We start from the raw sequence: 14,369 nt of genomic DNA, 5'->3' as shown, positions 1-14,369 counted from the left end.
CGTCATCACCGAATTGCGTAAAAAAAAAAACGTTAATACCAAAAACGTAAAAAACTAGTCTTTAAGACATGGGCTTTAAATACTAGAAACAATAGAATTTTTTTTTTCCCTAATAGTTCATAATCATTAATGTTGCCAATACGTCAAATCTGTCAGGAAGGTTATTTTTTCTCTCTTTTATAGTCAATTTTAAAGTGCCGTATTAACTTTAGACTGACTCACATCCAGTCTGTGTGTGTGTTTTTGTGGAAGTTTTAAGGTTTGCATCTGACACCTTGGTGTGGAAAAACAGGGGCCCGTGCCTGGCAGTTCTGTTTATGCCTAAATAGGGTATATTTGTACAAAGTTTGTTTGCAGTGGGTTGGACCCTGGCATATACATATTTCAATATTCAGTAAAAACAAATTAAAAGCTGATGCCATTTCCTCAATGTACTTTACAAGGTCAACTATGCCTTCCTTTTTGCATTAATTTATTTTGTTTCCTATATTGAATGATAGGTATTCTAGTAACCATATCTTGATGGTGTTTTGTCTGTGCTACTCACAATTTTGGATGTAGTAGTAGTAGTAGTAGTATCTTTTTATTCAGACTCATGGTCCATCCATACAAAAAAAATAATACAAATACAAAAAAAACAACAACACGAAATACACAACACAGTTACAAATGACTCGTTTTTAAAAGACACTTATACCAGTGTTCCCAAAACTGAGACATGCAGCGTGTGGCACTGTACCTAACATTCACCAGCACCACAACAACTTGATTTACAGAATCATTCAGCCGACAAATGAACCTGAACATCGCTTTTCGCAGGACAGACTGCAGTGTGTCCACTCTGGTGCTCACAAACAACTCACTCGCACAAGTTGATCTGGGCTTTTTAAGTAACATCCTCAGAGCGTCATTGAATGCTACTTGCAATTTCTGAAGACTTTTTTATAGTTCAGCCACAGATGTGCAGTGTACAAAGGCGAACAGTATGCTTTAAATAGGGTCAACTTGACTCCAGCAGTGCAGCAACCAAATTTGCGTACCAGAACATTTGCCCGCACATACAGCATACGGCTCTGACGATTAATGTCATCGTCATCTGTAAGCTGATCTGTAATCAGATGACCAAGAAATTTCACTTTACTGCAGATATTAAGAACATTACCTGCGAGCCTAAAAACAGGAAAGGTTAAATGTCTTCTGCGGTTCTGCAAATCATGATAACACTTTTGGAATCATTGTACTTTACGTCACATATGCTAAGAAGATGCTGCAGTCCAGCTGAGCTCGGGCTAAAAATCACACAATCATCTGCATACATAAGATGGTTCATCACTGTACTGCCGACCATACAGCCAGTTTTATCTCGGCTTAAATGATAAATCATATATTATTGATTATTGGATGTATTATTGTGCCTCTGTCATTACAAAAAAGCTGAATGTTGTTTTCTATGTCTTCGCTCTAGAAGACTAGAAGGCCCATTCAGATGACATTCTCTCTTTTACAGTCAATTTAGCACAGAGTTAACTTAAAGGGGTCATGACATGAGAAACCAAATTTGCTTTGATCTTTTGGTATATAAGAGGTCTTTGTACCATTAAAACGTCCTGCAAGTTTCATAGCTTAAGACGTCCTCCCCATTATAAACGAAGCATTTATTTAATCAAGCTCTAAATACAGCTCGTTCTGGATCCATGGTATGAAGTGACGTCTCGGTACGAAGTGACGTACCAGTCGTTTGCATATGACCGCCTCTAGCGTAGACAACTACGCTTCAAGCGCAAGATAACTAGCCTCATTTCATCATCGCATCTGTCACGCGCTTCACATGTGTTCAGTCGACGTGCAGCGAGTGGGTCTGTTTACAAGAAGATTGCGATGTCACGCAGATGTGCTGTTCCTGGCTGTGGACAAACAACATGTTTGAATAATATACGCAGCTGAAAGATCCGTCAGGGGAAGATGGATGCAGTTTATTTTTTGCGGACATCACAGTCACGGCAGTGTTAATTTAAGCGTGTGTTCTCCACATTTCAAGGATGATCGACAGTTGAGAACAATCGCAGTTTGATGTTGGCTTTGCCAGAAAACTTTTGTATAAGATAAGGCCGTGTGGACTATTCTGGGCTCAACGACGACCACGCAAACTGTAAGTAATGTAGGCTATTTAAAACTTAAAACTTTTTTAAAACGTTAATTGCAGTTTAATTCATTATGAATAATCACCGTGTTTTTACTTAGTTTAGCCTACTTATTGTTTTCATGACTGTCATGTTCATGCCCCGTAGGCTATTAACCCTCTGGGGTCTGGGCTGTTTTTGGGGCCCTTGAGATGTTCTGACATGCCCTGACATTTGTGCTTTTTTCAGTTGCTTATAAACATATTAATGGCAAAGGTGTAAATTCACTCTATAAAGCACAAACAGGGCTACCATAATATGTGAGCCATGTGTATGTACATGTTTTCATTTTTGAGAGAATAATGTTTATGCGTGGTTATTGAAAAAAATAAAAAATAAAAATTCTGAAATAAGGCCACAAAACACATAGTAAATATGTGTCAATAAGACTTTTGACTAATGGATGTCCTCGCCTAGTGTTTTTTCTTCAAAATTATGTGAAAATAGTCTTGCTTTATCGTTCACATAAAACCATACATTGATTTAAATTGATGTAAAACAGGTTTTGCTTGGAAAGCCAATATGCGAGGGGGAGGAGTAGTTTACACCTTAGATTACAGTGTCCCACCCACTTTGCATAATGATGAGCCATTCACTCAGGTGTGAAACTGACTGAGCCACAATACAAGGACAACAGATATATTTAGAAGACTTATATTGACCATTTAAGATTTTGCTTACATCTATCTTGTAAATATGTTTTGCTATTTTATTAAAAAGGTTACAATTGCAACAATAATTACAATTTCAACAATATTTCAAGTGTACTCTTTCTTTGTAAAAAAAAAAAAAAGATTATAGGCCTACATTTTATCTATGTATATGTATGTATGCATGCATATTTCAGTCGATTTTTACTCATCTCAGTAGCAATACAGTTTGCTAAAACATCATCATTCATTCACACACGCGATTTAAATTTAACTTCTGGCAAAGATGAAGTTGACCATAGGCTATTGACTCGCGATCTTCGCAGTAGGCTAGTGTTTTGAATGGTTTGTTTAGAACCAGCTTTCTGTAAATATATTTCACATTTTTTAGACATGTGAGGCGAGTAGGCTATACGGTCTGGTTCATGATGATCTCCAGTTCAAGCACCTTATGTTGTGATTGCTAGCCTATATTTACTTTAAATCCAGGAAATTTGTTAATGAAAAAATTATTAAAATTAAGATACAATTGATACAAAACGAAATTCGTTTTAAAGAAAGGATTTGTACTTTCTGTTTTGAGGTCTCTGTGAAAGTTTGAAAGTCTTTTAGTGCTTTTTTTAGAGCGCTCCCGACCATAATGGAGAACTGTCACGTAATATTGTTTTTTCCTCATAAATGCGAACACGAAAAATAAAAGACAAAAGACTTTTAAGTAAAACTTACTCCGAAATTGTGTTCTCGGCGGAATTCGCTCTTCAAAATGCTGCCGTTCGTCCTCTGAGGAAAAGGTGCATTCTTCCTCGCTGTCCAGAATCATCTGAAGGGAGTCTTTATTACCGGAGAAGCGTGTCATACTCAAAACGCGATGAACTATCAGTCTGAAGTCTGATGAACAAACTGTGTTTTTATGGCATTGATCGGGGGGCGTATGCGATGCATACTAGATCAGGTAAACTATTTACATGTGAATCGCGCCGGGGGCGGGGCGGCTGCAGCTCATTTAGAGATAATGAAGGGAGAAGGAAAAACGGTACCTCTCCTTGCTTTCAAAGGGATTACACGAGTTAAAAACATTTGTTTTTTATATAAATTACTTCATTTAAAAGAGGAGATTTCAAGCTTCATAAAGACATATCTCACGTGCCTGTGTGAGAAGTATTCGCTGAGTTATGATTCATTTTCGGACGCGTTTCAGAATGGACTACACGGACAGAGAGAAGGCAGAACTCGCTTCGTGATTATTTTTCTTTATTTGGCAAAAAGCACAACATTTTGTTTTTATTGTGAGTATACACAAAAATAATACACATTTAACAGAATCGATTGATGTATGAAACTTGTTTTATAAAATCAAAGTCAAAAGAGTATTTGGGGTCTCAATTCAACTCATAAGGAAAAAAGCGAGCAGATCACGCCGGCGTGATCTCCGACCTCTGAGGGTTAAAAGATGTAGGCTGTCAAACTGACAAAATAGTTTCACACTTTCTATGTGGACGGGCTGATGCATTCTTAGTTGTGTTGATGGTTCATTTCCTCTGATTCCGACTCAAACATCATTGCAATCGCCATCGCCTCGCACGCATCACCATTACTATGGTAATGGTAAACACAGCAAAAGAACAGTATGGCTGCGTCCGAAATCGCGTACTATGTGAGTAGGTACTACATTTAAATTAGAACGTACTTCGCGACCGTTAAAAAAGTACGTTCTATATAGTATGAATACGGGTAGTATGAATGAAGTCCGGACGTACTACATGCGCCATGTTGGAAATGTCACGTGACATACGCTGTCAACAGAGCATGTCACGTGACATACGCTATCATAACAGCGCGAAAATTTAAAGAGCCCATTCCACTGACTGCATCAACTGCGAGCGATGTTTTTAGTTCTGCTTTCTGTTTTCATCGGCGTTTTTACGTCGTTCGAGCTTACAATCCAGAGGAGGCGTCGGTCAGCTACTCGCAGATCACGCCTTCGTCGAGAGCTTTTACGGAATTTCTCAAATAACGTAAGTATCATAATTTATTTAGCTAATAAATTTTACCTCAGAAAATTTGGCAAGGAAAAAGTAATTTATTTGCTTGTGCTATTACCATCGATGAATAAACATGAATGAATCAATAGAGATAACGATATGTAACTTATGTGTGTGTGTGTGTATCTTGATTCATTCAGTGATGGTAATAGCACAAGCAGTGTGCCTGTGTGCGTGTATATGTAACGTTATATATATATATATATATATATATATATATATATGTATATAAAATGTACAGCTTGTGAAATTACCATCAATGAATGAATCAATAGAGATACATTTTTATGTAATTTTAATGGCAATTTTAAATTTAATTTTAATGGCAGTAGCTCCTTTTCATTACCATTAGTGAAATTACTGAACATAAATATACAAGCTTGATACAAATAATATTTACATTTTTAATAATTATAATTCTAGGATAGAATTTCAATTGGCAGTTAGAGGCTTTTACAACTGATGTCTTCATTATATTTATAATATATATACATATATTCAAATACATCATGCATAAGAAATGGATTGTATACATATAAATACAGACATACTATATTTATAAATAAGCCAACACAAGAAACAATCTTGTTAATTAAAATTGTATTCTAATATAAAACTATATACACATTTACAGATTGTGAGCCCTACAACCTACTGCCACCTGAATGCTGCTGTGCCAATTCTTCGGCTGTATTTTGAAGATGGAGCTGACCTCTGCCCCAACCTCCGACTTTCACGGCAGTCCATCCAGTCCTTGATTGCTGCAGTGAAGCCTGAATGCGACCATGGGTGGGAAAAGGATGTTGAGGTGCTGGTTTTCCTCTACTGGCTGGCCCATGCAGCATCATACCGGGTAGTGTCACTCGCCTTTGACATCCTGAAGTCTACTGTGCACGACATTGTGCACAGAATGAGCAAGGCAGTCATCGGCATTTTGAGGCAGCTCATCGCTTTCCCCAGTGCAGATGACCTGGAGGTGGTGGGAGCAGGTTTTGCTCAACTGGCAGGGTCTCCAGCGTTCAGTGTAGTAGCTGGGGCAATAGATGGCTGTCACATCCACATCAAACCACCAGCAAGTGACGTGCAGTGCTATTTCAACAGGAAGCTGTTTAATTCTGCACAGCTGCAGGCCATCACTGACCACCAGGGGAAGTTCCTTGACATTTTTGTCGGGTATCCTGGGTCGGTGCACGATGCCAGGGTGCTGAAGAACAGCCCTGTGTACACTGGCCGCCTGTTTCCACCTGCAGGAAAATGCATCCTTGGAGATTGTGGGTATCCTTGCCTGAGTGCACCCATCTGCCTCATGACGCCATACAGAGAGCCTGTACAGAATGCAGTAGGACAATTAACACAGGTTAAAATCAGTTCTTGTTCTTAGATTGACAGTGTTCCAGGTTGTCTGTTAGTTATGTTAGTTATTATGTAAATAGTTAGGTGTGTGTGTGTGGGCACAGCCCACAGGGTGCTGTGATGCGTACAGTGCAGTAGTAGTAGTTAGAGAGGTGCATGGCTATCTGTGTGCATCCCTCTGTCTATCAGCTCTCTGCCGCTGGACAAAGCCTCTCCATCACCAAGACTCCTGTCGGGCCTCCTCGCGGCTGCACATGGTAACTGGGGATATTGCAGACCCAGGCTAATCGACAGGGGATCTCGGAGCTACAGTGGTCCCTAGAGGTGACACCCACCAACCACTGGCGCACTGCCTTAGGCTGTGTGTGAATTTGTATACCAAATCTTTAAAATTATAACATCACATACTTGATCTTAATTACAAATTATTTACTTCAAATCCAAATCCAAAATTACCCAAGGTGTAAAGTCCTCATCTTGTACACATACTTTGAAAGAATCATATATTGAATTATTTTAAAGTGATGCCCTACAAATGAGATTGCTAGTATCAAAGTCCCTTTAGATCTTTAAGAAACCTGTGAAAATTACCTTACTGAAGCTGCTGAAGTTCATTTTCTTTCCTCATCATGACACTATAATAAAAATGTTATTATACTTTTATAATACTATTATACCTTTTGGTGGTGCTTTAAGCTCTATTACACTACTTTATGTCAAAGTTGTGATTTTGTTTTAAGCTTTGTATTCTGTAAAAGTTATATACACAAAAAATAAAACAAATACACTTTAAAGGGTACATAACATGCACAGTTTCACCTAATCTCACGTTAATCTTGAGTACCTATAGAGTAGTAGTGCATCCTTAATATCTCCAAAAAGTGTTTAGTTTTATTATATTTATAAAAGAAAAATACAGCTTTCCGATTCTCTCCGGAAAAAGCCGAGCTCCTGGAGGCGGAGCTATAGAGTCAAGCAGTAGCTTTCCAGCAAAAGACAGAAATCCGATCCAGTTGTACTTACATGAATGGGGTCTTTTATCACTGGGACCGCTCCACGTTTTAATAGCAAACGATTTGCAAATCCAGCGTCGACCTGGGCCTTGTTAATAAAACATTCGTCACTGAAATGACCAGAACACACAACCGCACTACACTCCGTTGCTGCCCCGGAAAAACAAACTGCATCCACTGTTCCTGTAACACTGGGTTCTTTGGAAAGCTGAACACGGTAAGCTTTCCCTCACATCCAAAAACACACTTTTTTGGAGACATTCTTGAACAAATCCTATGCAGCGCTGCCGATGATTTCCTGTTGAAGCGCGTTGATGTGCGCGGTCTCGCTCTCCTCTGGTCGACGTGTGCGTGGGCGCGCTTTTCCGAGAGAAATGCTCATATAAGGAGTTCCACTCTGATCTACGTCATTAGATCCACGATCGGAAAAAAAACAGCCGAAACTTGTGCTGCGTTCTATAGAGCTGGTAAGTCCCGCCCCTTCCGCAAAACCCCGCTGGACCTCAAAGTTGAAAAACCGTCAATGCAAGTGAATGGGAGAAAATAATTATTTTCTGGTCCCGTTTGAATTGTGCCATGAATGTGAACATATGTTGTCTGTGAATTTTTTATATAACTTTTCGTGTAAAGAATGCTACAATTTAGCGGGTAGAAGTTTAAAACGGTTAGACTTTGTGTGAGAGCACTTTGTGGACTACAACCAGGGGCGGACTGGCCATCTGTGTGATCTGGAGAATCACAGAACGGCCGGTACTCCAGGACGGCCGGCGGGCCGGCCCACCACCCGCCACGCACGCAGTCATCGCCTGTTTTTTCCCCCCACTAATCTGTGTCACACTCCAGTACTGTAGGTGGCAGCAATGCACCTTTAAGTTGGATGCCAGCTGCACTGGCTGTGGCCGCCAAGTAAGGAAAAGCAAAGACGTTAGATAGAAGCATAGAAACAAGCAAACAATATGCATAACGCGGCCGCGGGTAAAAAACGGAAAGAAAAGGGTGTGAGAAGGCGAGAGAAAAAAAAATTGCGGAATTTAGATACTGAAGCCGCTAAATATCGCAAACTAACTGAAATATTTAGCAGCACAGCCAGCAGCAGCACCTCGCAGTTAAATATTAGCAGCAGTGAAGAAGTGAGCCAGACAGCTATGCAGCAACATGCCACCAGTGATGAGGGACAGAAAGATGAGCTGGTTCCACAGGCAGATCCAGGGCAAGTAAGTATGGAACATGAGAGGAGAAAGAGAGTTACTTGCTAGGGATGATGTTAGGAAGTGATATTCAGGTTGCTACGTTTTTAATGATTACAGTAGTTAAAACAGCTAAACTTCAACATTTTAGCTGTAAAATGCCACATGCAGTAGCTAATATTAAGAAATATGTTGTGCTTTTACTTTTAAAAATGTTGGTAACGTTACAGTTAATGCTTACAAACTTTGGTTACATTTGTAATGGTGTATTTTCATTTAGATGTGGTATTATTATTTGTGCAGTAAGATTAATTACTGCATACATTAATTAAGATTATTAAGTAATAAATTCATTTTAAGACAGCATGGAATAGATTGTATAATATGCTGTTATATCTATCTTTGAATAAAACCTGTTTTTTTTTTTTAAATCCATTCCATCATTTGTTTATTCAGGTTGAGCTTAGACCAAGTCCATTTATATGTGAGTATTCAAGTCAATCTAGAATAATATGCTTTTAACACAACATCTACTCAACATCAGTGCTATTGCTATAATTTGGATGGTATAGTATCATGAGCCACAATTAAAGTCTTGTGACACTCATGCCAGGCGTTATTGTTGTTGTTTTCGAGTTTCCGCGCGCCGATTGCTTTGGGCCGGGCCTAGTCAAAGTCCAGGGCCGTTTTTTAGTCCCAGTCCGTCCCTGACTACAACTCTCGACGCGTTTGAAACGTCAACACCACTAGCACACGGACTAGCTCACGGATCCCGCTAAACATGGCTGTGCCTTTGGTGCACTTCACCGCCTTCTTTCAGGGAGAGGACAAAATCGTTGAGGTTGGCGAAAACCACGGGTAAGTCAACTTTATGGGGTGACGTCACATAGGCGACATGTAGTCTTTTTTCGTTATGTCTTTTCCACAACTGCTAGCTGAAGAATCATACCATATACTGTCAAACTCGTAACATGAAAAGTTATATAAAAAATTCACAGACAACATATGTTCACATTCATGGCACAATTCAAACGGGACCAGAAAATAATAATTTTCTCCCATTCACTTGCATTGACGGTTTTTCAACTTTGAGGTCCAGCGGGGTTTTACGGAAGGGGCGGGACTTACCAGCTCTATAATGGTCAACGATCCGACTCGGCCCTCGGATATGACGTCACTTCCACACTTCAAGCGTTTTGCGCGTCCGAGTCGGAGAAAAAACATGGACGCCACCCGGAAAGCTGTTTCTATGGTAGCACTGGCCGAGTACCAGGCGCTCCAAAATAAGTATGTGCTTCACCTACACAACACAGAGGAAGAACTTCAGGAAGAGAGCACAAGACGCAGAAGGTATGCTCATATTTTAGTATGTTTGGTGAAGTTTGAGCCACGTTATAATAGATAATTTTGATGGTGATATTGAACTCCTTGCAGTATTGCTCTTCTACAGAACGTTTTTTTTGTCGTCATAAATAGATGCACTTAAAAGCTAAATGTAATGTTTCATGCATGTTTTTGACAACTTGTGCAAGATGCAAACTTTGAGCTGCCAACTCTCACGCATTCACCATGAGGACTCACGCGATTGACACTTTTCACACACTCTCACGCCACACATCCATTTTCTCACGCACAGAAAAAGAGGACTCGGAGACCGACAGACTAGACAGAGCAGGTTCCTTATCATGTAAAAAATCTCAGCTCTCAGATTCTGTCAATTTTATTACGAAATTCAAAAAATAAATACCGTTTTGGCGCTTTGTAAATGTGACGTGACAGATCCCTAGCGGCACGTGACCCGATCATCTCTAGCTAGATAAAAGTGACAGAATCTGAGAGCTGAGATTTTTTTATATCATAAGTAACCTGCTCTGTCTAGTCTGTCGTTTTTTCCGAATTGTTCTTTTAATAGTAAATAAACACGAATGAACACTGTTGAAAGATACAGTACAAGTTACCGAAATGTATATTCCTCATAAATGATATCGACCAATCAATCAAACAAAGGGGTCAATAAAACAGCTGGAGAACAATCATGTCACATAACAATTAGCCTACCTTAAGCCATTTGATGACCATAATATAGGCTATAGCACGTTAGTTGGCTAGAAAAAAAGAGCTATAGAGAGTATTTTGCTAAATATGTGTACTATATTACATATTTATTATATTTTTTACTTATATGCTATCATTAAATAAAGTTGTTATTATAATTAAAAAAAACGCATTATATTTAATTTGAGTTATTTTTAACCTTAAATAATACTGTCAGCTGATATGGCTCTCTCTATGTTTACAGGCGAGTTGTTTTTTTCTTGAGAAAAATTAATGCCTATCTTGTGTAGCCTACCTAATATTTATCCAAATGAGTCAATATTAAATCAAATCACAATAATTGAATTGAAATAATAAAAAAAAGTAACTTACCAGAAATTGTACCATGTAAACATTGTAGCATGTTGTCACTAAACCTACTAAAATTCAGTTTAGTTACTAAAATTGTTTTGGCAATCACAATACACTTATTGTGATGCAATATTTTTTTTACATCCCCCAATCCCCCCTAACCTATCCCCGCCATAAATCTCACTCCAAGCAAAACTCAAAAGTTGGCAGCTATAAATGAGTTAAAAGACATGTATTAACTTTTTTATCTCTATTTCTTTTTCTCATTCACGCAGGGCTGTGGTATCAGCTGTGCTGCTGTCCAGGCAGCAGATCATCCTCAAGTCTGGAATGGAGTGGGAGATCATGCTGGATATGGATGACAATACATTTGCCCGTCATTTCCGGATCAGAAGAGCCAGGTTTGAGCAGCTCCTTCGACTGCTTCAGGAGGGGGGCCTGCACAGCGAACACAGCCATGGACTTCCCCCCTTGCCTGTTCCCAAAAAGGTCCTCATGTTTCTCTGGTATATGGCCAACCAGAACAGCTTCAGAGAGATATCTGATAAATTTAATGCTTCCCAGTCAGCGACGCACAGAGCCATCCTTCAAGTGCTGACCATCATGTCAGGGATCGGCACAAACTTTGTGTCTTGGCCAAGGGGCTGTGAGAAGAGGATGTCTTCTGCTGTCTTCCAGCGCATCTCTGGCCTAGATGGAGTCATTGGGGCGATAGATGGTTGCCACATCAGGGTCCAGAGGCCACCCATCAGAGGAGGGGATTACATTAACAGGAAGTCCTACTTTTCTGTCCTTCTTCAGGGAATTGTCAATGATGAAGGTCGCTTCATTGACATCTTTGCTGGACCACCAGGCAGGGTGCACGATGCCAGGATGCTGCGGGGCTCCACTTTCTACACCGAATGGCAGGAGAAGATGGGGGACTATCGTCTGCTCGGGGACAGTGCCTATATTGGTCAGGCCTTCCCCTTCATTGTAACACCTAAGCGTGACAACGGGGCCCTCACTGATGCTGACCACCAGCAAAATTACAACATCAGTCGGGGGAGGGTCATCGTTGAGCAGGCATTTGGCAGGATGAAGTGCAAGTGGCGGCGCTTAAGAGACCTGCAGAACACCAGGATGGACATCGTGGTAATGGTTATCATGGCTGCATGCTTCTTGCACAACTTTGCGCTTGGAGCTGTGAATGGCTGTGATGAACACCCAGAGGGATGTCCAAGAGAGGAGGATGGCAACGAGTAGTTGTGACTATTTTCATCTAATAAATGTCTTTTTACACCTTTTAAACAGTTTCATTGTCAATTTTCTCCCCCTTTAAGTCGTACCTAGAACTGTCCTAAACCTAAAACCCACAGAGTTAGGTTAGATAGATAACACTCTCCTAACATAACTTTATATTTTTTCTTAGTAGAGTGGTGCTACATCATGTGATGTAATGTTCATGTATTTCTAGGTGTTGTAATACAAAGTGTTAAACCTTAACTTAATGCTTCATTGTGCTTCACAGGCCAGTGAGGTGTTTTTTGTAGCTGAAAAGACTGGTAACATTCAACCATGACAAGGCTTGGTTAATATTAAAACAATATTTTATTGAAATGACTTCTATAAATTGCACAGAACTGTGCTTTGTTTCCTTTTTTGTGGTCATCCACAAACACCATCCTCGCAGTCTGGGCCACTGACAAAAACGACAACACAGGATAACACTGAAAAACTGGAAAGTTAAGGCACTATTATAAATAATAATATTAATAAACAAAATAAATCAACTGTATAACAGCATGTAAACAATTCAACCCATACCAACATACATTAACATTAACATGAGAATAAAAATAATAATTTTACATCTTCTCCACCATCTGGGCAAGCAACCTCTGAAATCCCTCCTGGGATTCCTTCATTTGTGCCAGGGTCTCAGCGTGGCGTTTTTGGGAGGCTGCTTGGGAGGCTGCCTCTGACTCCCTAAGAAATGCCAACAGCTCATCCTCCCTCTGGCGCTTGCGTGGCCTCCTTGGGGTGTCAGGGGGCATGGTGGTAACAGTGGGATGAGGAACACAGGAGGACGAAGGAGGGCTAGATGGAGCTGGAGAGGGGGAATTGGTTAGACACACAGGTGAGGGAGTGCTAGTGGACTGTGCAGGTGAGATGTCTGGTGCAGACACATTGACCTGTAGTGCATCTGGCCTGCGCACATCCAGGCCCATGGTTGTTCCCACAACAGGGAAGACGATATCATGGTGACCTCCCAAGAGGTCATCCATCTCAGCAAAAAACTGAAATTTACTTGGGCCCCTCCCTGTGGACGAATTGTTGTCCTTTACTTTTTTGTATGCCTCTACCAACGTGTTCCATTTGCGAGCCACCTTGTCTTGCACAAAGGTCTGCTTGAAATGGTGGCTTAGCTTGCCAGCAATATCCTCCCACAGCAGCTTCTTGGACTTCCTGGCCAGCTTCAGGCGCTGGTTCAGGTCATGGAGGGACCTGGGAGGGCCCTTACCCTCTGCCTCTATTTGCAGCCGCATGAGGTCAATCAGAAATAATGTTTGGTCCTTCAAGAAAGTCTCGTTGGCAACAAGTGAGGCAGTGGCAGGCAGTGGGGCGTTTGAAGGCAGTGGGGTGGTGGCTCCCACCTGGCTGATATCTGAATCAGAAAAGAAAAAGAAAGAAAGATGTTAGCACAGCCCTCAGGGTTTAAAACAGCGCATGTGCATTAGTATCTCACCTGTGCTTTCAATGCACACCAAGTTAACCGAGGTCATGAGCGCCTGGTCCAAGTAATAACCAGCCGCTGGGTTGGCTTGTTGTTGAAACAAGGGCCCTTGAAAGGGCCGGGTCCTCTCCTGGTCCCAGTATAGATCCATCTTCCCATCAATAAACACTAAAAATGAAACGCTGTACATTACACTATGTATCTTTTGGGCAGTATGCTATAATGTACAGTTATCATTTTATCATTTTAAAGTCTGTGTAGAGAGAATGGTGTCGTCTTAGCGGCCCCTAATTTAATAAAAAATGATCGTTGCGACGGAGGCGAATCAATCTAAGCTAACTTTAGCTGTTAAATAACTTTATTAAAGAACCGCTATAAAGCCAAAACAATCTTACCTTAAATTATACGTTTATCTCTGTAAAGCTGCTTTGAAACAATCTACATTGTTAAAAGCATATAAATGAAGATGACTTGACTATCACACTTTTTTATTTTTATATAGGCCTGTGTTTTATATATAATATATACGATTTTTTTGTTAATATATCTTCATTACCTATATATATATATATATATATATATATATATATATATATATATATATATTATTATTATTATTATACAAAATTCAAAAAGTAGTCAAAACACAGAACATAACAGAATTTTTTTTACAACATTATGTGCATATTTTTTTAATTAATGAAATGTCAATCTTCATATTTATAACAGAAGATACAACACAATACAAAAGCAGGCTAATGATAATAAATATGTCTTAAAAAATAACGATGCATTTTAATTGTTTATTAATAAACTAGTGTT

At 39.9% G+C, this 14,369-nt stretch overlaps 1 protein-coding gene across 1 annotated transcript; it reads left to right on the top strand.

The window, feature by feature from the left end:
- Nucleotides 1–9,647: 9,647 nt before the first annotated feature.
- Nucleotides 9,648–12,076, top strand: LOC311082050 (uncharacterized protein; the record flags this gene model as incomplete). The annotated part of the gene is made up of 2 exons (XM_084112794.1): nt 9,648–9,775; nt 11,107–12,076. The coding sequence occupies 2 exons, from the start codon at nt 9,648–9,650 to the stop codon at nt 12,074–12,076; spliced, it is 1,098 nt and encodes a 365-aa protein (XP_083968920.1).
- Nucleotides 12,077–14,369: the final 2,293 nt, after the last annotated feature.

This window comes from Abramis brama (assembly GCF_963993115.1).
Source record: "Abramis brama genome assembly, chromosome: 4".
In the NCBI taxonomy this organism is placed as follows: Eukaryota; Metazoa; Chordata; class Actinopteri; order Cypriniformes; family Leuciscidae; genus Abramis; species Abramis brama.
The sequence above is the reverse complement of the archived record's forward strand: the minus strand, read 5'-3'. Positions and strand labels throughout refer to the sequence as shown.